This window comes from Mobula hypostoma, chromosome 10, assembly GCF_963921235.1.
Source record: "Mobula hypostoma chromosome 10, sMobHyp1.1, whole genome shotgun sequence".
NCBI classification, from domain to species: Eukaryota; Metazoa; Chordata; class Chondrichthyes; order Myliobatiformes; family Myliobatidae; genus Mobula; species Mobula hypostoma.
The window spans coordinates 102,375,336-102,402,523 of record NC_086106.1 but is presented as its reverse complement, the minus strand read 5'-3'; the positions used below and the strand labels follow the sequence as shown (position 1 = coordinate 102,402,523).

Sequence of the window (27,188 nt, the reverse complement as noted above, 5' to 3'; positions counted from 1 at the left end):
TCCATGGATGGCTTCCAGACCGTTCGGGCTGACCGGAAGTGCACTGAGAGCGGTAAGCGTAAAGGAGTTGGGGGCTTACTGTTCTGGTTAACAACGGATGATGCAATCCTGGTCATATTACGATCGAGGAACGTGTTTGTAGACCGGATATTGAACTTTTTGTTGTTGGACTCCGGCCATATTCCACCGAGATACAACACTGGGCGTCACGGGAGGTTGTTCCTGCCTGTGGCCATCGAACTTTGCAGCTCCTCCCGTGGAGGGTCAGACACCCTAAGCTAATAGGCTGGTCCTGGACTTATTTCCATCTGGCATAGTTTGCATATTGTTGTTTGATTGTTTGTGGTTTTTATATTGCTATATTTATGCTCTACTCTTGGTTGGTGCAGCTGTAACGAAACCCAATTTCCCTCGTGATCAATAAAGTATATCTATCTATCTATCACCTCATAGCTTAGAACAATTCCTTGAATCTTCCTAGTTCTGTGTTGAGGTGCCTCTAACCTAGATGGTTCCTGTCAAAAAAAGGTATCAAAACTGCACTATACCTTATCGCAGCTGAATTTGTGATTTGTTACCACTGGTACTGCTTGAGGTAAATAGCTCAGATGTCTTCAAAGAGAAAAGTGACATATACATGAAATGAAAGGCAATAGAAGAATACGCACGTGGACTTGTAAACACTAGCCCACTCTTTTTGGGCCAAATGACCTGTTTCTCGTGCCAAACGTGATGGACCAAATCCATTGTGAAATACACCTTATTAATAATATATTTATGTTGATCAATATTTTCAGTAAACCTACCCCTACTTCACCACATTGATGAATGATATTCCATCTTCTTCAATGTGCAACTCGTTCCAGTCACTTATACCAATAGTTAATTCATTCAAGAAAATTCATTTGTTCCTATGCAATTTCAGTTAGTTTTAGTTCATGAGCCAAGTGAATAGGTTGGTAATAAAGTTGGTATTTATTATTGAAATCACTCAAAATTACAATAGTAAATAGCACAATGTGCACAAACACTTTAACAATGTACCATCCATACACTCATCTCTCATATCTATTTCCTTTCATCTCTCCTTACCTTGGCACTGCTTTGAAATGTTCTACTATTTTAATGTGCCTCTACTTCTCTATTGAAATTTAAAGTACTTACTTTACTCATCTATCTCCAATTCAGCTGTCATTACTAATTGAATTGAATTGACTTTATTACTTACATCCTTCATGTACACGAGGAGTAAAAATCTTTACGTTACGTCTCTAAATGTGCAATTTATGGTAATTTATAATAAATAGCATGTACAACAGGATAGTTAATATAACATAGAAAGACAGTTATGTCAGCATGAGTTAAGCAGTCTGATGGCCTGGTGGAAGAAGCTGTCCCATAGCCTGCTGGTCCTGGCTTTTACGCTGCAGTACCGTTTCCCAGACGGTAGCAGCTGGAACAGTTTGTGGTTGGGGTGACTCGGGTCCCCAGTGATTCTTCGGGCCCTTTTTACACACCTGTCTTTGTAAATGTCCTGATAGTGAGAAGTTCAAATTTACAGATGTGCTGGGCTGTCCACACCACTCTCTGCAGAGTCCTGCGATTGAGGGAAGTACAATTCTCATACCAGGCAGTGATGCAGCCAGTCAGGATGCTCTCAGTTGTGCCCCTATAGAAAGTTCTTAGGATTGGATTTAAGAGCCCATACCAAACTTCTTCAACCGTCTGAAATGAAAGAGGTTCGGCTGTGCCTTTTTTAACCATACAGCTGGTATGTACAGCCTACATGAGATCCTCGGTGATGTTTATGCCAAGGAACTTAAAGCTGTTCACCCTCTCAATCCCAGATCCACTGATGTCTGTAGGGGCTAGCCTGTCTCCATTCCCTCCGTAGTCCACAACCAGCTCCTTTGTTTTTCTGACATTAAGGGAAAGCTTGCGTTCTTGACACCACTGTGTGTCAGGGTGATGACTTCTTCTCTTTAGGCTGCCTCATTACTATTTGAGATTAGGCCAATCAGTGTAGTGTCGTCAGCCAATTTAATTAGCAGATTGGAACTGTGGGTGGTGACACAGTGATGGGTATACAGAGAGTAAAGGAGGGGGTTTAGGACACAGGTCTAAGGGGCACCTGTGTTGAGGGTCAGAGGGGCAGAGGTGAGGGAGCCCACTCTTACCACCTGCTGGCAATCTGACAGGAAGTCCAGGATCCAGCTACACAAGGCAGGATGAAAGCAAAGCCTCTGAGCTTCTTGGTGAGCCTGGAGGAAATTGTGGTGTTGAATGCTGAATTGTTCTCAAATACGCATCCCTCTTCTCCAGATGTTCAAGGACGGTGTGTAGAGCTGTGGCTATTGTGTCACGTGTCAATCAGTTGCATGGGTAGTCGAATTGTAGGGGTCTAGTGTGGGTGGTAGCAAGCTGCAGATGTAGTCCTTGACCAGCCTCTCAGAGCATTTACTTATTATTGAGGTGAGTGCGACAGGACGCCAGTTGTTCAGACATGTTATCTTGGTCTTTTGTAGGTACTGCTGTCATTTTGTAGTGGAACTATATTTTAAGAAGTGTTTTTTGCACCCTTTTTCTGGAAAGTTATTAGCTTAATATCTTAGATCAAATTATGATATAAAAGTTACTTGAAAACTAAAATAAATTCCTGCTCTGAAGATAAAACCCACACAGCCCCTGCGTTCTAACATTAACTGCATACAAACATCCTTTGTACTTAAAAGTTTTTAAAAGTTAAAATTAATCTCCACTTAGTGGTAGCATCCTCACGTCTGGGCAAGACCACTGCTCAGTCCCACTCCCTCACCCTTAACAAGTCAGCTCACTTGCTAGTCCTTGAAATACTGAAAGGAGTCAAGTAATGTGCAAAATATCACTATCGGCCAAATTGTCTCTGCATTTACATGTGCATTTACCAACAACAGTTTCCAGTTTGTAATACAAACCTGAAACCTAAAGCTAATCTTTCTCTCTCTTTTATAATCTAGGCTCCATGTAGCCATTAATGAACCCTAGGCATTGTCTCCACTGAAAAATGTGAATCCAATATGGGAACATCTGATCTATACCAGTCAGAAGCTCAGTATGCAGTTTACTTTTTCATTCTAAGATGACTTCCTTACAGGAAAATTGTTTTCTGTTTAGCACCATGTATCTTCAATAGAAGCAATTAACATTTGCATTTGTGTGGTACATTCATCATCGTAATGTGTCCTAATATGTTTTATAGAAGCATCAAACAAAATTTGATGTAAAGCCATGTAAAATTGTGTTAGGACAGGCAACTGAAAGGGTTGTCAAAGAAGACACAAGAGTAGGCCTTCAATATAAACAAAGCTGATCACACAAGCCTCAACTCCTATTCTGTGTCTGTTCCCCATAACCCTTGATTCCTCAATCTATCATATATTTATGTAGCTCCAACTTAAATATATCAAATGGTCGGGGCTCCACAGACCTTGAAGCAGAAAACTACAAAGATCCAGAACAAAGTGATGTATTTTAAGGAACAAGAGTGAGCTAAGATCTTTATGTGCATCTCATATGTGACCTTTCATTTCATGTTCTTGATATTTATTATTTATTTGTTTTATCTTTGTATTTGCACATTTTGTCATCTTTTGCACATTAGGGTTTTCATTGATTCTATTGTGTTTCGAAGTATTTACTGTAAATGCCCACAAGAAAACTAATTTCAGAGTCGTATATGGTTACATATATGTACTTTGATAATCAACTTACTTTGAAGTTTGTACTTTGAACTTTAATACATGAAAATAACACTGCAGATATTTTATGGTCTCATTTTTACATGAATAACCTTTGTGAATGGGAACTCAATGTACAGAACTCAACAGATAAAATCACAGTTACCAATTTTTTAGAAACAGATGTGATACTCAAGTATTTCTGGATACATCCTAGTAATATAATATCAGTACATATTATGACCTATTTCCATGGACTAAGTGCTATATTTAAGTTAGTGTCTTGCAGTTAGTGCAACTCTTGGTAGTGCCCTGGCAGAATCACAAATTGTGATGGCTTTTTTTCCGTTAACCGATTTATTTCAGATGGACATCCTACTTTAGATGAATTATTCTTTACAATGATCATCTGAAGTGCCAAGCACATTTGTCTTTGTTGTCTTTTAACACATCTTGCGTCATATGCTATCTGTTAGGTACTAATCCAATACAACTGTAAATATTACACATTGAAATCAAGTGCTCAGGCATATTTTGAAAAGTCATACCAATTTTATTCATTGGCACAAAAAATAATTTTAATCCTTTTTATCAAAACGAATCCAAGTGCTTAAAAATGATTTTATCTGCTACTAAAACAAACAGGAACCTCAATGACAATTTCCCCCTTTGTACAATCAGAACCTCTCGTACACCTTAGAACAAAAAAATCAGCCTAAATGAAGGAAGCAGCTTGGGAAATCGTAATCAATACCACTAAAATAAGATGTTGGTCACAAAGCACGATTGTTAACTGTTCCAGTTTCACAACATATATATTATAAATTCTGCACTACTATCTCAATATTATGCACTTGTCCCATCAAACAAATGGGTTTTTTTAAAACACACACCCAAGCCTCAGCAAAGAAGTGCAATATAATAACTCTTTCTTCCTTTTGGAAACTACCTTTATCCACATTTGTGGCATGTTACTTCACTAAAACTGTAATATCAATTCTAGAATTCTCCAAGTATCAATTCATGACTCCCACCTATTCCTCACCCATATTACTATAGCTCTTTGGTCACATCATTTGAAATTAGATTTGCCAGGTTGAATTTCCTGTTCTAGAACAGCAAATAAAAATCAATGGGAAAACTGCACTGAAAAAAATATGAAATAAAAGCAGAATTGCTGGGAACACTCAGCAGGAAAGGCAACACACATAGAACATTGGAGGAACTCAGCAGGCCCATCAGCATCTATGGAAAAGAATAAATAGTTGACATTTCGAGCCGAGTGTCCTGATGAAGGGTCTCAGCCCGAAACTTAGACTCTTTTCCATAGATGCTGCCTGGCCTGCAGGGCTCCTTCAACACTTTGTGTGTGTTGCTTGGATTTCCAGCATCTGCAGATTTTCTTGTGTTTGTAACTCAGCAGGACAGGTGAAGTCCATTGATGCTGCCCGATCTGTTAGGGGTTTCCAGCATTTCTGTTTTTTTTTCCACTATATCTGGAATTGCAGTGATTTTCTCCCAATAAATATTCAAATGATTAAAAATATACATTTTTTTATCCTTGGCATGAACTTCACTCTTTAGCTGACAACTAAGGCTGAACCACCCTATTCCTAGCCTTGTATTTCAATCTGATGCTAACTTCTCTGCTCTATATCTTCACACCATCCAAATCTGCCTCCTTCTGCTTCTGAAGTGTCACCTATCTCTACCCCAGTTTAATTCACCTACTGCCAAACTTCTTCACCAAGGTTTTACTACTTCCAGATTGCATTAGGCCAATATATCTCACACTTTCCAATGATCTTACATTTTCTGCAACTTGACTACATTTAAGATGAACGGTGGTATTGTTTCTAGCACAGTGCCTTACAGTATGAGATGACTTGGGTTCATTTCCTGCCAGTGCCTGTAAGGAGCTCGAACATTCTCCCTGTGACTACATGGGTTTCCTCTGGAGCCCCAGTTTTCTCTCACAGTCCAAAGATGTGCAGGTTGGTAGGTTCATTGGTCCTGTGATTAGGGTAACATTAAATCCAGGGACTGCTGGGCTTGAAGGGCCAGAAGGGCCTGCATCTCAATAATAAATAAATAAAACTCTATAATACGTGAACCTGCCTACATCCCATGTTTGTTGTCTCTACACTGCTTCCAGTCTTCAATATCTCACTATTAAAACTCTCAGTGCTCCTTACGAATCTCTCCAATTAACTCAAAAAATTAACACCTACCATCAAACAACCCCATCATCTGGGCCACAGAATCTTTCCACAGTTACCTTCGAGCAAGAAGCACAGCAGCCTGAGGACACACCTGGTTCGAGAGCAGCTAACTGCTTTCACCCTATTCAATGAAGTGACCCTCAAAACTTTAATCACCACAATTTAGCAATTCTTTGCACTAAATTTGACTTTATTTTGTTATAATTGAATTTTGTTTAAAAATTATGTTGAGTTGATGTTTCCTTGCAAATACTGCTTATATAATTCAATCCACTTTAAGTTTTTCACTGCGTCACCACATCCATGTACTCACGCAAATGACAATGAAACTTGACTCTGACTTTTCCCTTCCAGTCTTCCAGCCCTCTGTGATTTCTCCAGCTTTAATCTGGAACAACAAAATTAAACCATAGAACTTTTGTAGGGCATAAGGAGATCTAAAATGTTTAGAATGGAGATGAGGAGGAATTTCTTCAGACAGAACACAGTGAATCTATGGAATCTGTTGCCACAAGTAGCTATGGAGACCAAGTCATTTGGTATATTTAAGGCAGAGGTTCTTGATTAGTCAGGGCATGTATGTAGGGATACTGGGAGAAGGCAGGAGATCGTGGCAGCGAGGAAAATTAATCATGATGAAATGATGGAGACTCAATGGCCAAATGGCCTAATTCTGCTCTTGTATCTTATGATCCTATGTCTGTGCCTGTGTGGATTTTGAGCTCCTGCCTTCTGGACCATTAACCTAGGTTGCAGACTATCAGTAATATCACCTCTACCACATCAATATGCCTTATGCACTTCCAATTATAATCACTACATTGTGACCATGGTGTATACAGTCAAAGATGAAGGACAGGAAGGTGGAGATGAATCCAACAATCAGATTGGCCATTGGGGTACTGAATAGTTGAGAATGCTTGAAGAGCCAAGTGGCCAATCCCTGCTCCTATACCCCAAAGTACTTGCAGTTAGCTGGGTCCTGAAGTTCCAGAATCCACACCCCCCCCCCAATTCTCTATCTCTCTTTATATATTAGGTGATCCTTAAAATGACCACTTTAACCAAGATTTTCAATAGCTGTCCTAAAGTTTTCTGAAGTAATTTAGTGTCAAATTCTGCTTGTTATTGATCTGTGTGAGGTTTCCTGTGTTAAGCAAACAGTTGTGCTTAAATCTTCAAACAAATAATTGATACACCTGAATTACACGTTTGATTTATTTTATTGAAAGAGAATATGAAGTACTATGGGATTGAGCCATTTGACTATATTGAGCGCAATGGGCTTGTTTTGGGGTCTTGCTTATTTTTCTTCTTGTGAAAATAACCTAAATACTGATTCTTCAGGATAAAGTATCAAAAAAGGTGAAATCTTACCGTTATATCTTTCAACGCCTTCACTGGCATAAAACCGAATGGTCTCCTCGTGTACTATACAGCTTGTATGGCACAGAAATCAAACTACATACTATTTTGGTCCGAGATAGGTTTGAGTTGTTTGCATTGTAGTTTAAAAATAAGAGACGACGATGTCTCTTTAATGCTTTAAGCACACGTGAGAGCTGTGTTTTCCATTCACTGTGCCGCGCAGTCTACCAACGCTAGCACAGGACTTGTGCTTTGCAGCCCCGCTCTGCAGTTGCAGCGATGTTAAGAGATGCTGCTTAATTCAACGTCAGATCAACTTTGATCAATATTCCCCCGCCGCTCCAATTGGAGGCGCATGTTCAGATCCGCTCCTCACTTCACCACCATCTTTGCCAGTGTGAAATAGTCCTATTTTCCTCTGGCAAAATATTTTTACCCCTCGCCCAGCTCAGTCGTTGTATCTGAAACGTTTGAAGAGGGAGGGAGGAGGAAAGAGGGACATAGCGGGATTTATATCCAGCGCAGTGTATCTGCCTTTTCCAGGTCGCTTTTAAGGAATTGAAATCAGACAGAAAATGGGACCAAACCTTCTGCAGTCTGTCTTCCTAATACTCAACGTGCTTTTTCGCGCAGCCTTGAGTGCTTTCCCCAGCAATGTCCAAATAGGTAAGTAACTCTTGTATTGAGTGCTGTGTATTAATGTTGTAGAACTTCACAACCAGCTGCGGCAAGTAGGATCGTGGAGAGCAGCTTAAACGTATTAAAATAATGAAGTCATTCCTAATTGAAGCCAATAAAGGGGGTTTACTTTAATCCCAGAGGAAAGTTGAACTGTTTACTGTTCGCGTTTTCTTTAAACACATTAAGACATTTTAATCTACATTAATAATATATCTGCCGTATTGTGAGATGGAGCGGAGATAAAACGAGGGTTATGCGGCACAGGTCGATTTAATTGCTTTTTTTTAAATTCTGTGTAGGGGGATTGTTCGCCAGAAGTACAGATCAGGAAAATAGCGCCTTTCGATTCGGGATTTACCTTCATAACACGAACCCAAACATTTCCGAAGCTCCATTTGCTCTCACCCCACATGTCGATAACCTCGAGTCTTCCAACAGTTTCTCGGTGACCAATGCTTGTGAGTACTGTTGTGCAGTTCTCATCGCGTTTGCACTATAGCGCTGAAATTTTGGAAAAATACCTGTCTCAAAAGTTAATGAAGTCGGTCTAGGGATTACCATTACGCTGAAAAGTGATTGAAAACATCCTTCTAATTCCGCTGGTTATTTATATTACCGATCTAGTTTCATGTATGTAGCAATTCATTGACCTCTACAGCTCGCTATTGCTTGATGTTGTTGAAGCCCGTGTGTATTATAAGCACATTGAGGCAATTCAGATCAGTTGAGATGTTTTCCTAGCATGTGGTCATTTAATCTAAAATGACTATTAAGATAAGAATGATAAAGCGTTTATATTTGACAGAACAGGGAGGGTAATGTGTGTGTTTGCCTTCAGCCCAATCTATGCTAATCGTATTAGACTCTGCTAGCTTCCATAAAGACATTTCTGATGAAAAATGACTTGGCTACCGTTTGCAGATTCTCTCCAGCACCTTTTTTTCCCCCCCGGACTCTGCAGTTGTTGCAAGGTCCTCGCTCATTAGTAAGCAGGTCTCGAAGCACTTTGTTGCGCTATCATTTGAAAATAACCGCTGTCTGAAACTGCGCACCTTTATCCCAAATGGTCTGTGATGTGTTGTGTTAGAAATACAAACTCCAGGTTGGCAGCAATAACCTTTAGTACGGCAACGTCTGTTACATCTCTTGCCTCTTCAGACGTGTTGACCATGTCTGTTAAAAGGGGAGGTGGAGAACGGTTTCAGTGCGGAATCCAACCGATCCTCAACTGAATTTAACTCTGCACACGATCTTCGTGTCCCATTCATTCATAGAGCATTGCCGTAAGTATCCCACCAAGATGAGGCGCTGTATTTCTTCCGCGTTCCTTTCACAGGTCTCACTCAATATAGAAATCTTCAAGAGATTTTTTTTTAAAATATATAAACCTTTTATGTCGTAAGCGTTTGATACACGACAAATGTGCTTCGAAAATTAACAGTGCCACCGTCAATCAGTAATGAGGACTTGAAAGTTCTCCCAGGTCTTCTTGTTGGCTTTATTACCTCCGCCTGCATTTTATTTCTATTGTGCAACCCAGGGCTAATACAAAAGATTTCTCATGAATTGAGATCTGAAACCTCAAGTGCCCAGGAATAGATTTTACTCCAGAGAGTGAAGGTTGAATGCGGAGGAAACGGTGGACCTCGGAGACCGTGATCACGGGCGGGAGAATTTACTGATGAATTGACGTATTGGCGGCAGGATGGGTAAAAAGTGCTAGCGAAGTTGCTATTTAACGCCTCAATGTGGAGCTCGCCGCGTCTCTCAACGCTTAGCAAGTACCAAGGTGTGAAGTACAAGAGCCCTACAATGCAAACATGTGAAACTGTTAATCGCCAACGAGAGGTGCCTTTAATCACCCCCCCCCATAGAGTGACGGGTCTTTGCTACTTAATATACGGTTTCAAAAAAACACCGTTCCCTTCTGACCTGAAAAAGGCTGATTCCACCTTCTACTCTCCCCCGAGTTTACCCGATTTTAAACTCCCTCCAGCTTCTGTTTTAGTCCCAAATGTTCAAGAATTCCCCCCGCTCTACTAAAATAGCGTGCATATCAATTTGAGGTCGGTTCAAGCAGTAAGGTGCACCCCACACCTCTCTAAAATGGAAACGCCTGTAAAATATTTAGACTCTCGATTAAGAACAAAACTGAGCGACAGGGCAGTTCTGTTTTTCGTCTGTTCCTGCCTTCTGCGCGCCAGGAAACTTAACACAGGACTCCCAGGATTGGCAGGGAGGACATTCTGTAAACATTTGGGTAGGTGGAGGAGATGCCCGGTAGCTTGAAAATAACCCGACATGCGAAATGACAAATTATTCTTTACCTTTGCATAACTTCCTACGAAATTACAGGAAATACGACTGTTTCTCCAGATGAAGGGCACCATGGTATTCTACAAAATAGGTCGCTCCTTTAACTATCCGAAATAACGTTTACTGGAGACAACGTGGGGGTTGGTTAAAGATTTTCAAATCATATTTAATAATAGAATTAAATTTAAATGCACGTGGGGATTCTGTTAGGACTACCGGTGAGTAATTTTGCACCGTTTTCAAAATAATTTAATCTCCAAATAACCGGTGGACCTTGATGAAGGACAAATTTTGTTGGGAATTGAGGGCTGACTGCGGATATTAATCACCTTGAAATGGAACCAATAAACGTGACCCAGAACGCAAGCACAACCCCCTTTGGGCTCGGTAACGTGCGTGTCCATCCGTCCATCCCGGAGCATGCTATTCCGTATACTCGTCGAGGGCAATGTGTAGCGCACACTGTTGTAAAACACATGGCAGCCGTAAACACATCTCGGAAAGTGCAATGATAATGTGTATACCACACACACATTATTCCGATCTGAAGCGATCTCATTTTTGCATTGTTGTCCGTCTTTGGCGACAAAATTGCTCATCTGTTATTCTGTCATTTAACTAATGGTGTGAAACACAGTTCCCTGGGCTGTGCAGTTGCGTTTCTCCTTCTCCGCTGCTCAGTGGATAAGCATTCTATTGCTGCAGATCCAACTTGTCCTATTTTTGCACTTGGAAATCGTTTCCTGCAACAAAACGTTTAGAAATAGAGATTTAGTATTTGTACATTCTATGGAGACCTTTGCATACAGACTCTTGCACAATGAGCAGCGTTTGTGAAGATCACTTTATGATTTTGATTAATTACTTGCACGATCCTCCTTTAACTCGTATCAAATTGTATAAATGATTACTGGTTTCCCAATTCCGATTTCCTCCCGGACCTGTAACAAGAACAGAGTGCCAGAAATAAAATTCAATTCTTAATCTGATAGTTGAAACCTAAGCATTGCACAAGGTAATTAGTGGCTAATTGGAAAATTCTCACAATTTGCATCCATTACATTCAATCTATTTATGTTTATTATTGGAATGTAATCTATCAAAGCCTAAAGGAGTCAGATCGCGGTTCCGGAAATGAAAGTACGCATTTGGCAACCACTGCAGTTATATGTAAAGACTTTCAGTCATTGCTTCTGTTGCTTATATGGAGCATACTGGGTCATGTTTTGACAATCATTATATTTCCCTGTCAGCACAAACTAGCCAAAAACACATCTAATCAATTGTGTGACAACTGCAGGATACCATCAATGTAATGGGTGCGATTGCATATTGTGTAGATCATCCTTTTTTGCATACTAAGAATAGCATTTACTGAAAAATGCTTGCAAGCCTATTAACTCCCACTCTTTGGAGTGAAACAGAATTGTTTTAGTAAATTGATAACATCTTAGAAGCACTTCATTCTTTAAAAGAATCACTCCTCTTAAACAGGATTGATTGGGTTTCCTTAACCTTAATTTTAACAGACTTCTGATGATGACATACACCATCTAATACTTGCATTTCTTAACTTTTGGTTTACAGTCACTGAATGAAGTAAACTTTTTAACAAATGTTTGGAGCCATTTTGTGATTTCATCATGAATGCACAAGTCAATGATGTTGATACTTCCATGCTCTTTCAAATCTCTCCAATATAATTTATGTAAATAAAGTGGTTTGTGTGCCAAAGTATGAAGATTAAAACTTTGTTTTGAACCTTAACATATCAAGCCAGTGGGGTTGATATGTTATTTATAATTAAAAAAATAAGCTTGGGTCTTCTAATAATTGGGCTAATTAGACATTAATGAATGTGTGTGCAGGTGTTGCCCCTAAAGCAAATGTTCAGAACTGATGGTAATATTTCCATAGCCATTATAAACTGATTTTTGAGTGTTTTTCCTGTCTTTGGCTAAATATAATAAAAGTTAAAAGTCAAAGGTGGAAAGTTGTTGGTGGATTGTCAAGCTTTAGTTGAAAATAAGAGGAAGTGCTGAATAATTACAATGTCCATACATTGATTATGCAAATATCAGTCTAACTTTGTTCTGGTAGCTCAGTAAATAACATTTGAAGTAAAGCTTTAACATTTCAATCATTAGGTTCAGACTCTGAATAGTAATTAAACAACAAAGTATGAATCATTCAGTTAATTTCTTCAACTGTTATAATCTTCAGGTGAGAATAACGGAAAAGTGTGCAAAGAAACAAAGTGAATTTATTAGGTGAGCCTAAAAATAAACACACTTTTACAATTCAGATTTGTGGAGGCCATTAAAGTATGGATTGTATTCTGAGGAAAGGAGTTAAGTGATTGTGTGAACTCCAGCAGAGGTTGCTAGCAGTAGTGCAATTTGCCTGATGGATTTAACCTCCAAAGCAGCGATTATACCTCTTTGAGTCATTCTATTAGCAATGTCTGTGTATGTGAATTATGCTTTTCACATACACAAGTATAAGGAATATTAGCTGGCTAGAAGCCTCTGCTGGAGTTCACCACCTTAATTTAGTTCACATTTCATTCTGAACAGAATATTGCTGGTTCTGATTGTGTAAAATAACACATTCTTCCCAACTTCAGAAATGTTAATATATGGTATATAAACCATGTCATTTCAATATTTGCATGTAATTGTGATCATAAACTCACCATGTGTTATAACAATTTCAATTCAACAGAGTGGGCGTGTGAGTAAACAGCTAGGAAATCAGCTGCTCTGTCTAGATTATGACTTCCGCTTGTATTATTTTAGACCGATTAATTAGCTTTTGCCATACGATTTCTCAGTTTACAGTCTTCTACATTGTTCCACTGAGGTATTTCCAAAAGAGTGTGGAATGGTCTTGTGCTATTATATTCACCCATAAGCTGTTTGGCTGACTGAACAGCCTTTGCTGCTTCCCTCAGTGGATTTATAGTAATTAGTTGTATGTATTTTGCACAAGTTTGACAATTTGTCACAATAGTACTTCCACACAATTGACATTGAATTTACTGAAAAGCTGAACCCTGTTTTCAACAATACCAGTGAGCCAGTTATCACCGAGCCTGTATTGCTTACAACATGGACCTCCTGTATGAGTAATGAGTGTCAGGAGGGGAAAATATCCATGCCAGAACAAATCTATAATGCTGAAGTTTTGCCTCACTGACTTAATAATTTTGTACTCTCCTTTCAACAAGCAATATATGTCACCAGCCTCCGGGCATGCTAAAAAGCATTATTACATCCAGCAACATGTCTGTAAACAGTCTGTTTTTGAAAGTAATTTATCACCCAATGAACTGAGAAGTGTTTCATTGGGATTTTTTCCAATTTTTTTAATGAATTCTGGTAGCCAAGCTTTTAATAGCTTTCAAAGCCAAGTGTGGTGAATATCACACATGCAGTCATTGATATGTCTTCATCCATATTGCCATCACTTCATTAATATAAAATACCATTCTATTATTTTTCTGAACTTGAAAATATGTCCTGTGAAGATTTATAGCAAACACCAGGCTATGAAATTCTTCAGTCTAGCTACATAATCAAAGGCATCCCCACAATTTAAATAGTAAAGCAAAAATATCTTTATCCATTTAATAAGCATTTGAAATCTGTTTTCCATAAATGTATCTGTAAGTTTATTTTGATATTTTCACCTTTTCTGACAGATGGATAAAGTTTTGAGTATTTTTTTGTACGTTTTTCTGCCCAACATGAAAGCTTTCCTCAGCAAGTTTATTTCTGGAAATCTTAAGCGTTACATAAAACTTAGCTGAAATGCATGTACAAAGTGTTTTATTGCAACATTATTGAAGCATGATAAGCATGAAAAGCATATACTTCTTCAAGTATATAAAGAGTAAAAGACAGGTGAGAGTAGGTATAGGACCGATAGAAAATGATACTGGAGAAATTGTAATGGGAGATGCGGAGATGGCAGAGGAACTGAACAAGTATTTTGCATCAGTCTTCGCTGAGGAAGATAGCAGGATACCGGACACTCAAGGGTGGCAGGGAAGAGAAGTGTGCGCAGTCACAATTACGACAGAGAAAGTACTCAGGAAGCTGAATAGGCTAAAGGTAGATAAATCTCCTGGACCAGATGGAATGCACCCTCGTGTTCTGAAGGAAGTAGCTGTGGAGATTGCGGCGGCATTAACGATGATCTTTCAGAAGTCGATAGATTCTGGCATGGTTCCGGAAGACTGGAAGATTGCAAATGTCACTCCACTATTTAAGAAGGGGGCAAGGAAGCAAAAAGGAAATTATAGACCTGTTAGCTTGACGTTGGTGGTTGGGAAGTTTTTGGAGTCGATTGTCAAGGATGAGGTTACAGAGTACCTGGAGGCATATGACAAGATAGGCAGAACTCAGCATGGATTCCTTAAAGGAAAATCCTGCCTGACAAACCTATTACAATTTTTTGAGGAAATTACCAGTAGGCTAGACAAGAGAGATGCAGTGGATGTTGTATATTTGGATTTTCAGAAGGCCTTTGACAAGGTGCCACACATGAGGCTGCTTAACAAGATAACAGCCCATGGAATTACAGGAAAGTTACATATGTGGATAGAGCGTTGGCTGATTGGCAGGAAACAGAGAGTGGGAATAAATGGATCCTATTCTGGTTGGCTGCCGGTTACCAGTGGTGTTCCACAGGGATCAGTGTTGGGGCCGCTTCTTTTTACATTGTACATCAACGATTTGGATTATGGAATAGATGGCTTTGTGGCTAAGTTTGCTGACAATACGAAGATAGGTGGAGGGGCCGGTAGTGCTGAGGAAACGGAGAGTCTGCAGAGAGACTTGGATAGATTGGAAGAATGGGCAGAGAAGTGGCAAATGAAGTACAATGTTGGAAAGTGTATGGTTATGCACTTTGGCAGAAAAAATAAACGGGCAGACTATTTAAATGGGGAAAGAATTCAAAGTTCTGAGATGCAACGGGACTTGGGAGTCCTCGTACAGGATTCCCTTAAAGTTAACCTCCAGGTTGAGTCGGTAGTGAAGAAGGCGAATGCAATGTTGGCATTCATTTCTAGAGGAATAGAGTATAGGAGCAGGGATGTGATGTTGAGGCTCTATAAGGCGCTGGTGAGACTTCACTTGGAGTACTGTGGACAGTTTTGGTCTCCTTATTTAAGAAAGGATGCGCTGACGTTGGAGAGGGTACAGAGAAGATTCACTAGAATGATTCCGGGAATGAGAGGGTTAACATATGAGGAACGTTTGTCCGCTCTTGGACTGTATTCCTTGGAGTTTAGAAGAATGAGGGGAGACCTCATAGAAACATTTCGAATGTTAAAAGGCATGGACAGAGTGGATGTGGCAAAGTTGTTTCCCATGATGGGGGAGTCTAGTACGAGAGGGCATGACTTCAGGATTGAAGGGTGCCCTTTCAGAACAGAAATGCGAAAAAAATTTTTTAGTCAGAGGGTGGTGAATCTATGGAATTTGTTGCCACGGGCAGCAGTGGAGGCCAAGTCATTGGGTGTATTTAAGGCAGAGATTGATAGGTATCTGACTAGCCAGGGCATCAAAGGTTATGGTGAGAAGGCGGGGCAGTGGGATTAAATAGGATAAAATGGATCAGCTCATGATAAAATGGCAGAGCAGACTCGATGGGCCGAATGGCCTACTTCTGCTCCTTTGACTTATGGTCTTATGATGCTCTTTATATTTTCAAATATTTTCTTTATATTTATTATGTGCCCTGTGATAAATTTTGTTTAAAAATGAGGTTTGTTATTAGTGAGCTTATCACAGTGTATTTATCAGAAAGCCTTGTATATAAAATAAAACTTGCACATATTAGAAAGCCTTACATACAATGAAATGTTTTGACATGGTAATTAACATCTCAATGAAGGAATGCGTCAATGAAATTGACTCCAGTGAAAACGAAATACAGTTATTTATTCAGAATTTTATAAAGTGGTTGTGTAGAACTTAGTATCTAGATTGAGTATATTTTAGAGTTGGACTTACTTTGTTCATCCGGATTCTGACAGCAGAGATACTGGTTAATCAGTTTTGAGCAAGTTGTGTGTGTATGTATATGTGTATACTTATGTGTGTGTGTATATATAAGATTTTGTTTAACATCTCTAATGTAAGTTAATGGTTAACTGTGAAATATAACATTCATTTTTCATTTAAAATTAACAAACTAATTGCAGATCCAATTATTGAAACAGACAAAAGTATTACAGATATTTGATATCAATGGATTTATGAGGGAACAATTGTGGCAAGTTTCTTTGGTTGTAGGGCATCATCACCAAATGCATTGAATGATGCAAGGTTACGGTGATGGTTCAATGGATATGAAAGTCATGTACTTTTTACGTCTATATTTAATGAATGTAATTATAAAGTCATGGTGACAGAAATACTCTTCAGCCCACTAATCCAATTTACTAGCACTTGGTCCACAGCCCACTATACCTGGACAGTTCTAGTGAGTTTAAAATTTATTTAAATCTTACAGCCATCCCACAATGTGAGGGAATTAAAATCATTGTGTTGTGACTGTATGTAATGTACAGACATGTGAATTTAAAAATCTAATGGCTTATGGAAAGAAGATGTCCCGTAGCCTGTTGGTCCTGGCTTTACTGCTGTGGTAGTGCTAGCCAGATGGAAACAGCTGAAACAGTTTATGGTTGGGGTGACTGGAGACCCGATGATCTTCCAGGCCTTCTTTCTGCACCTGCTGCTATAAATATTGTTAATGGGGGGAAATTCACATCCACAGATGCACTGGGCTCTCCGTACCACTCTCTGAAGTGCACAGCGATCAAGGTTGGTGCAGTTTCCATACAAGGCAGTGATACAGCTATGTTCTCAATGGTGCCCCTGTAGAAGGATTTGGGGGCCCATGCTGAACTACTTCAGTCACCTGAGGTGGAAGAGATACTGTTGTGCGCTTTTTGCCACAAAGCTGGTATGTACAGTCCAGGTGAGATTTTGGTGATGTGTATACCAAGGAACTTGAAACTACTCAACCTCTCAGCTGCAGACCCATTAAAGTTGATCGGGCCAAGCCTGTCTCTGTTCCTCCTGTAATCCACAATCAGCTCTTTTGCTTTTGGACAATGAGGGTGAGGTTGTTATCCTGGCACCACTGTGTCAGGGTGTCAACCTCTCCTCTGTAGGCTGTCTCATTACGACTAGAAATAAGGCCGATCAAAGTTGTGTCATCTGTGAATTTGATCAGCAGATTGGAGCTGTGTGTGGCTGTATAGTCATGGATATAAAGGGAGTCGAGGAGGGGATCAGGACACAACCCTGGGGGCACCTATGTTGATGGTCAGATGGGCAGAGGTGAGGGAGCCCATCCTTGCCACCTGTTGGCAATCCGATAAGTCTCGGATCCAACTGCACAAGGTGGGGTGCAGGCCCAGGTCTCTGAGCATCATGTCCAGTCTAGAGGGAATTATGGTGTTGAGTGTTGAATTGTAGTCCAGGAACAGCATTCTAACGTATGCATCCCTCTTCTCCAGGTGAGTGAGGACACTGCATATCCAGATGCTGCTTTAAATGCTGTAAGGTTATGTGCCTCTACTACTTTCTCAGACAGTGCATATGTGGCTTCAACCAACCTTTGTGTGGAAAAAACGTTCTTCCTGTGATTCTTGCCATATACTTAACTGCAATCTACTCTATTTATAACACTCCTAACTATGTACAGCTCTATCAAGTTCACTGCCCCTCCCCAATCTACTCCACTTCAAAGAAAACAAACTCCAATGGTGTAGTCACTCCTCATAACTGAAATGTTCCATGCTAGGTGACATTTTGATAAATCTCTGCAGCTACATCCATATTATAGCACAGTGACCAGAGCTGAATAAAATGTTCCGGCTGTTTCCTACCTAGTGGTTTATAAACTTGTACTAAGCCCTCCGTGACTCCTATATCCATATCTAAGTATCAATGTAACAAATGAACAAACAATAATTACCCCAGCACCCCCCCCCCTTATGATACACTGCTGTTCACAGACATCCTGACAAAAGCCACCAGCCTCCATCCACTATCCTGTCTATGCCAATTTTGAATCTGATTTGCCAATTTGGATCTCATGCACTCTATGCTACTAGACTAGCTTTCCATGTGTGACCTTGTCAAAGGCCTTAACAGAAGTCATGCAAGACACATCATCTACATTGTCTTCATCAATACATCTAGTTACTATTTTTAAAAAGTCAATTAAAATAGTTGAACAGGATCACCCATCAACAAATCCATGCTGGCTATTCCTGATCAATCCCTGTTTTACCAAGTGTCAATTAACCCTGTCCCTTTGAATTTTTTCCCAATAATTTCCCCACTGCCTCCTGACATTAGAATTATTGGCTTATAATTACCTGTCCTATACCTGCTGCCCTTTGTGATAAAGGTACCATTGTTTGCTTCTTCCAGTCATCTACACCTAATCTGTGGCAAATTTGTATGCAATATTTCTGACATTTATTTTTGAATAATGTGGAATCTCAATAAATGTTAATAAAGTAAGAAGATTCCCTTTATTTTTAGCTTTCCCTCTATCTATAAATCCAAAATTTCACTTTCTGCACTGATTTGGCACTGAATTTACCTGTTCTAGTTTATGTCGTGAACTCTGAATCAACAAACATCCTTTTGTCTGACCTCATGACTATAAAGCAAGAGGTTGGCTTTCAAAGTAAATTTACTATCAAGAGCATATGTCACCATATACTATCCTGAGAATCATTTTCTTGTGGGCATTCACAGTAATTACAAAAAACACAATAGAATCATTGAAAAACTGCGCATAACAAAGACGGATAAATCCAATGCACAAAAGACAAGGGTGCAAATATAAAAAAGAAAATTGAGATACTGGGTCGTAAAGTCCTTGAAATTAAGTCCGTAGGATGTGGATTCTGTTCAGTATTGGCGTAAGTGAAGTTACCCACTCCAGGGTAATAACTGTTCCTGAACCTGGAGGTGTGGGAACTGCGGCTCCTGTACCTCCTTCCTGATGGCAGCGGTGAGAAGAGAGCATGGCCTGGGTGATATGATCGTGCTCCTTCTAGATTTGCTCAATGGTGAGGAGGGCTTTGCGTGTGATGGACTGGACTGTGTCAGACTGTACTTTGAGGAACCGTTGGAGCAACGTCTTGGCCCCCACCTTCCTTGTACCTGACTAGTGATGTGTTCCTTTGATTCCTATTGACTTCACCCCTACTAGGGCTGCTTGCTTTTCCTCTCCACGCTTCGTGGCACATCAGGTGGCAACCTTGCTGCTGCTTTAGCATTTGTCTGTTTTTTTTTGTTTTACGAGGCTGAGTTGCTAGCTCGACGCTCAACCCAGCATGGATGGAAAACATGCAAGGAGCCAGCTGGATTCACTAGGCCTGCTTAATGCCCTACTAATGTCCTCATGTCAAGAGCAATGGAGTAGCCATCCACTTCACTCATATAATTCAGCAACAGCCACTTGTTGATTGTCAGTGAACTGACAGGACAGTATTTAGCCCAGATTAGATCTGTCTTGCGTTCAATTGGGGTATACCTGGGCAATCTGCACATTACTGAGCAAATGCTTTTGTTAGGACAATACCAGAAAGGTTTGGCTGCAGACATGGCTTCAACAATAAGATGTAGCATTGTCTTTGCAGTTTGTAGCACCCTCATCCTTTTCCTGATGTTGATTGAAATCAGTCGTCAATAATAATGGGGTCCTCCGAATGGATTAAGATCTGTCATCTGCTTGGCAGTTCTGACTGAAAATGGATAAAACACTTCAGCTTTGCATTGTAAACAGATCTATTGCAGAAGATGCAAATACAGTCATTGAGCACTACAGTAGAGAAACATATAGTACCTTTCAGCCCATCTACTCCATGCTGAAGCCATCGACCTACAATTGAACCATAGCCCTCCATACCCTCCCATCCACATACCTATTGAAATTTCTCTTAAATGTTGAAATTGAGCCAGTGTCCACCACTTCCACTTCCAGCTTGGTCCACACTCATCACCCTCAGAGTGGAAAAAGTTCCTCCTCAGGTACCTCTTAAATATTTCACCTTTCACCCTTAACCCACGACCTCTAATTCCAGTCTCACCCAACTTAAGTGTAAAAAGCCTGCTTGATACCTATACCCCTTATAATTTTGTATACCTCCTCAACTCCAGTTGATAAAGTTCTAGTCTATTCAGTCTTTCCCTGTAGCTTAGGTCCTCCAATCCCGGCAACATCCTTGCAATTTTTTTCTGTGTTCTTTCTATCTTACTGGCATCTTTCCTGTAGGTACATGACTAGAACTGCATACAGTGCTCCAAATCAGTTCTCATCCAATTAGGTCTTATCCAATTTCAACATAACATTTTATACAATTTCAAATATTCATGATCTACCACCAGCAATTAGTATTCCAGCTGTTTACTGCCAGGCAGAGCTGTATGATTCAGTATTTTCTTGGCATGTGGGATCATTAGTTATGTCATATGCTGCCACTATTGTCAAAGCATGGGAATAGCACATATCACAGCTTTTTGGGTAAGCTTACCATGCTCTTTGGAACGCAACACGCACAAAATGTCAAGATATCAGGGAGCTTCTATGGAAGGGAATAAAACAGTTGCTGCTTTGGGCCGCAGTCATCGGGACTGGAAAGGAAAAGGGCAGCAGACAGAATACAAGGGGGAGGGGAAGGAATGGAAACTGGCAGTTAACCCATTGCTAAGGACGTTTTAAGCAATTCTGCCTTGACCCTGCACTGTACATTTGTAATATGTGCATCAAAATATTAAAACGTGCATTGTTTCCATCAACAACCAATACTGAGGATGTGCTAGGAGGCAGCCCACAAATGTCACCATGCTTCCAGTGTCAACCTAGCATTAACTTACTAACCCTAATCCTGTACTTCTCCTGGAATGTACCTGAAGAACACCCACTCAGTCACAGGAGGAGCTGCGAACTTCTTGCAGTCACTAGTGGAATTGATCCCCAATCGCTGACACTGTAATAGCATTACACTAACTGCTATGCTATCATACCACCCTGATCTGGATCTCTGGTTTACCAACTGGGTTATAAAGCCAGATTGCCACTCTACTCAAACCTCTAGTGTTACAATCGTTCCATCTGATTGTTTGTGGCGATGCTTGCCCCTCTGCTTGGGACCAGATGGTTACTAAAAGATGATCAACTGCACCTTCATTGACCTTCCACATAACAGACTCAATGTAAGTGGGCAAGTCACAACATTGGACACCCTGACGCAGCAACATTTGGCCTGGTAATTCAATGCTATATTAATCTTTAACCAAAACTTGCTAACTAATTGTGTTGAAATATTCTTCAAAGTAACTTTATTAAAATATCCTATTCCAAATTATTTGATGAAGTCACGCTGTGCAATATTAACAGCTGAATATGTTAACAGTTGAGTTATTACCATTTTCTGCAGTCAGTATTTAATTAGAGCAAAATCATGCCAGTGTGATATTAGTATGAACTGTTCAACACAATGGTATGATTTTTTTAAATTCACTCCCTAACTTTATTAAATAAGCTGATGTATTTATTAAGAAAGTGCATAGCTCAATTTCACTGTGCATTCTGTTCAAACAAATCTTAATCCTCTTCAATTGTGTAGTAATTGTTGAAACGCAAAAACAGATAATAACTTTCAAATGTGTATGTTGCTAAAACACAACCTTTTAATTCATGGGTATCACAAGTACCACAGACTGTGAAAACATGGAATAACTTCGGCAGCCTAACAACACATTGTGATATAGATGGATTGATGTCCTCCTCTGCAGTGAATTTGAGCAAGATACTTTTCAGAAGGAAAAGAGAATGCAAGGGTAAACCATCCTGAGAACATTTTGGTTAATGCCTAAAAGCTACTCAGTGCAAATTTGGCAGGTACCTTAGAGTATTAGTTTCTCGTAATTTTGGTTGGTGAATTGTCTGGGTTACAGTAAAGGAAGTATTCACAATATGTGGACCAGAACAGTTCCTTAACTTTAAACCAGGCAACATTTTCCTTTTGTATTTTCTCTGGAAAACTTGCTCCAAGTAGAATGTAGTATTTCAATCAAATGAAATTGAACCTTTAAAAGTTCAGAGAATTTCTCTGGTAAGATGTGATGGTAATGGTAAAGCCCCTGTATGATTAACACATCTATTCCCTTTGTACTTGAAACAGCTCAAATTTATTCTAAAAGCATATAATCTCATGGGTAATTTGTCAGGTCGCCTTACAAGTTTGATTACTGCAGTTTCAGAGAAGTTCAAAACAAAGTATGCTCGTTTTATCCAAGAGCTACTCAGACATCTTCTTGGAAATTCCTACACACACTGTTAGTCACGTAGTATTATCCTTAAAGAAGTAGTACCCCTAGTGCAGCAATGTCTGTTTTTATTCATTTTCAAGATCATTGGTAAGTCAAGGTTGCACATCTAAATTGCCCTCGTAGGTCGCGGTGAGCTACCTACTTGAATTACTGCAGTCTTTGTGGTGAAGGTATTCCAACAGGGCTGTAATGCAGTTCCAGGATTTGGACCCAGCTCCAGTAAAGAATTGATGAAACATTAACAAGTCAGTATGTTGTGTGATTTGGAGCCACAGGTGGTGGTTTTCTAATGCACCTATAGCCCTTGCCTATTTTGGAGTAGCCTGTGCAAGTAATGGTCTTTTGTATATGGTGCACAGTCTAGTTGTAAATCACTGGAGATGAAGGCTATTAATGTTTAGGATGATTGATAGGGTTCCAGTCAAGTAAGCTGTCTTTTGCTGGGTGGTATTGAATTTCTTGAGAGCTGTTGGTGCTATATCTATCCAGGCAAATAGAGATATTTCAACACGCTCCTGACCTGTACCTTGCAGATAGTGGAAGGACTTTGGGGTGTCAGAAGATGACTCATTAGCTGCAGGATACTGAGGAACTGATCTACCTTTATAGCCATGGTATTTATCTGGCTGGTCCAGCTGAGTTTCTGATCAATGATTATACCTAAAATATTGATGGTGGTAGATGGCAAGGTCCTGGACTGCAGTTAGTCCTTCACTTATTAGAGATGGTCATCATCTTGCACTTCTGTGGCATAAATATTACATGCTACTTAACACCAGAATATTGAACCTACGTGACTTCCAGCAACTTCAAATAGCTCAATTCATACCTTTTAAAAAGAACTCCAAAGATACCTTGCATCTACTGGTGAGATCCTTTATGTTTACTGATGTGAAAGGTGCTAAGTAAGCAAAAACTGGTGAATTGACCAAACTACCTTTAAATTGGTGTCCAATTTGTCTTTAACTTTGCTTGATGTATTAGACGTTTTTGCAGGCATGTTGCTATATCCTGTCCCTGATAATCACCACTTGATGCTCCAGTACTTCTTCAGTGATGCCCCTTTATTTCCCTCAGCTACACTACCACTTTTCCAGCTACTTTTCCTATTTATCATTGTGTGAATTTACTTATGGTAGCTGCCTGTCTTTTATGATCAGTTCCATTAGTAGGGCAATGTGTTAAAATTGTAAAGATAATTGAGAGCAAAATGGATAAGCTCTTAAGGAACCTGTAGAGTTCCGGTATTGATCATTGCCCTGCCCTAAATTACAGTGGCACAGACATGAGCATTACAGTTGTACAAGAGCTGTGAATTATGAAGGAAATGATCAGCCAAAATTCCCATTGGTGGTTGTACCCTGCGGCAAGTAAAAATGTATAGACATTATTTGAGCACAATTGGACTTTCTTGAGGTGAAATCAATTGTCAAACGATCTATTTCAATGATTCCCACGCATAGAAGGATGACTTGGGCAGGACCTGCTGCTGCTGATATCCTTGGCGCTCTACCCCTGCAATAGGTCAATGTCAATAGATGATACTATCAATGTACTCTATAGTCAATGTCTAAAAGTTGTTACTTGCCATATGTGTTCAAATGTTTGTCATGTCATTCATGGCATTTCTGTAGCTAATCACTCTATCCTTGCATACTGGAATAGAGTATTATAGACCACTTAATTAAAAAGTAATCATCTATTACGTACAGAATTTCCTGAGCCACTTTAGCCTAAGGTAGCAGCAAAACAAAGTTGAGATTGAATCAATCCCTGTGTTTATAACTTGTTTAAATTTACTTCCTGGTGAAGAGAAAATTCAGTTGGGTGTGAAATGGATGGATTTGAGTTGGGTTGAAGTTGCACACTGTACTTTTCTTTTTAATTAAAAGATCTGACCCTGGTGAAGGCAGTTGCTACCAGGAATGTTCTACCAATGTGAACAATTCAGCATTAAATTTTACCTTACCTTTCCAAAGAAAGTATTACTGACCTTATTGAAAATTCTCCTTTGTTTTCATTCAACAAAAAGAATATTGTGTAAATTGGTTTAAAAATATATGAAGGGAGATCTCTCATCTGTGTCCTTCAATAATCAAGAAGCCATTTTAGAAAACCAGAAATTTAAAATACACAACTTTTTTTTATATTGTCAAGGTAAAGTCAAGCTTGAGTAAATACCAATCACAAAACAATTCTCACTCTTACATTTTGTTTGACAACGTCAATCCATAAATACTGTCCTAAGACCTGCATTAAGTGTGGAGCATTCAGGTCACCTGATAATTTTAACTGTAATACATTAACCATAAGGCAAATATTTAATAAATGTATTAATTTTGTGCAATCAAGTTCATCTAGTGTTCACATGGTCCATGCTGTAAATTATTTATAATGCAGCAAAGCTAATTTTTTAAATGTATTTTATTGTCCTCCTCTCTGTAAACCAATCCGCTTAATTTAAAAAATATACCTTGCACAGCTCTGCTAACACTACCTAAGGCCTTCATTATAATTCTATGCAGTGTTATTAGCAATAGAATTTAAAAGCATGTTCTGCAGACTGGCAAGAGGATTCATCATTCAGGGGGTAATCAACTGACACTGTATAAAATGAAGAGGGAAATGAAAAAATATTAGATTAACAATTAATTTAGAAAGAATCAAAGTAATATCACTGAGGCACGTGTCCTACTTAACGGTCCTTTCAAAGTGACTGTCATTTTGATACAATGAAGAAACTAAACACATGGGATTTTTTAAATATTTTAAATTGCAAAGCAATTCACAAATCTTGTTCAGTTGCTTTCATGAACTTTAGTTGAAAGCTAAACTTAAAATAAACCTAAAATGAACTTGAAATGGTTTTACTTACAATAATTGGCAATTATATTGTCATTAGACTTTGGGCATATTGACACATATAACTGGAGTTTTCAAGCCTAAAGAATTAAGAACAAGAGTGATTTGCAGATTTTTTGCATTTTCTTGAGAAACCAGCATGGACAAACTTCAGGGTATCCTGAAAAGCATTTTTACCTAAACCTTCACAGGCATCTTGCAGCCAGCAACTTTTTCTCACCAAAGGCAATTAAACTCTGGTTGACTTCAGGTCTTATTCAGAATCAGCTTCTATCCAAGAGTGGCCGAACAGTAGATGGAAGGGGATAAGGTAGACTTTACAACTATACTCCTGATTAGTCTTGAGCAAAACTCCATGCAATAACTATTTTTTTAAAATCAAGCTGTTTGAGCCAGTGGGTAGCCCTCTTGCATTAAATGTTCTGGATACAGAATCAGAATCATAGTTTATCAGCAATTTCACTTTCAAAGATGAATATATCACAGTAATGAGATACATTGTTATTGACAATGCAGTCTTTTTGGTCCGATGTTTAGCTCGCAGCTCCATCTGCTTTGTTTGTGAGGGCATTAGTAATCTCAAGGCACCATTAGAAGCAACGTGAAGAATGTCCTTGGTACCTTCTGTCAAGTAACAAATTAACCATTTAATTACTTCATCATTTCTTCATTTCTGTTTGTGAATGGCTGAGGGTAGTTCCCACTTATTGCATGATCCATGATCAAGTGTCTATTAGAAAAACAAGGATTATATAATTGAGTGTTTTATTTATTATTTGAATTGTAGCTGATGTTGACATTTAGCTGTATATTGATGGTCACTTGATTCTCTGTAGGAGTTTTTCATGGAATATCCTATGAAAAGCCAGTGGCATGTGGGACAACAGTTAATTTTGTTGCCTTCTCAAGTTCAAGTTCAGGTTTAATTGTCATTCAACCATACATGAATACATGTGAAAACAGCATTCCTCTGGGACGAGGGTGCAAAACATGGTACCAACAATCACACACAGCACAAGGGCACATATAGCCTTTGCACATTAACTCCAGTGCCTTCCTGTAGCAAGCAGTAACATGGTCCTCACCATCCAACTCCTCCACCAATGTGCAGCTGACTGTTGGGATAGACCTGCAGTATCTGTGACTGTTTACAAAAAAAAGACATTTTTAAAAAGGTAAAACAACTTTGGTTGGCCCCTGAAAAGACACTGCATTTGAGCATGCTGCCATCCTACTAGAAGTAAGATCCTTGGGGCTCAGGTTCATGTCCGATCTTGGTGCCATTTGTGTGGCATTTTGCTGTTTTCCCTGCGGTATGTGGATGTCTTTGACGAACGCTCCTGTTTTCTTTCACGTGCCAAAGATGTGTTGGTAGGTTAAATGGCTACCATAAATTACCCCTTGGACTTGGTAGGTGGAATCAAAAGGGAATTGGTGGACATGTCAGAGGGAATAAGTTACAGGCTATGGGAGGAATGAGGGACAGTGGATTTGATGGGATCTTCCTTTTGGGAGCTGCGGAGGAAACATTGGGTTGAATGTTTCATAGTAATTATGAACTATTAATTTCAGTTCTGCCTTCCTATCTGACAGTGAATATTTGTTAGTAGAAATCTATTGACGTAATTCTAGAGCGCTGATCC

The 27,188-nt window shown here is 39.4% G+C and overlaps 1 protein-coding gene and 1 long non-coding RNA gene across 8 annotated transcripts in view; one reads left to right on the top strand and one right to left on the bottom strand.

Moving 5' to 3' along the window:
* Nucleotides 1-7,454, bottom strand: part of LOC134353077 (uncharacterized) — a 52,656-nt gene extending 45,202 nt beyond the window's left edge. Inside the window, exons 1-2 of the long non-coding RNA XR_010019540.1 lie at nucleotides 7,316-7,454; nucleotides 6,252-6,326 (exon numbers count right to left, since the gene is read on the bottom strand). This is a non-coding gene — a long non-coding RNA (uncharacterized LOC134353077). The remainder of the gene's footprint in view (nucleotides 1-6,251; nucleotides 6,327-7,315) is intronic.
* A 168-nt stretch (nucleotides 7,455-7,622) lies between these two features.
* The window catches only part of gria3b (glutamate receptor, ionotropic, AMPA 3b), a 390,090-nt gene continuing 370,524 nt past the window's right edge, over nucleotides 7,623-27,188 (top strand). For 2 of the 7 annotated variants that reach the window (XM_063060955.1, XM_063060958.1), the window contains exons 1-2: nucleotides 7,624-7,972; nucleotides 8,287-8,445. In XM_063060955.1, the coding sequence (XP_062917025.1) occupies nucleotides 7,882-7,972; nucleotides 8,287-8,445 (250 nt within the window). In that variant the 5' untranslated portion in view covers nucleotides 7,624-7,881. Of the gene's footprint in view, nucleotides 7,973-8,286; nucleotides 8,446-27,188 lie in introns of all 7 variants that reach the window. The other 5 variants (XM_063060957.1, XM_063060959.1, XR_010019539.1 and 2 more) reach the window with 5 other exon arrangements.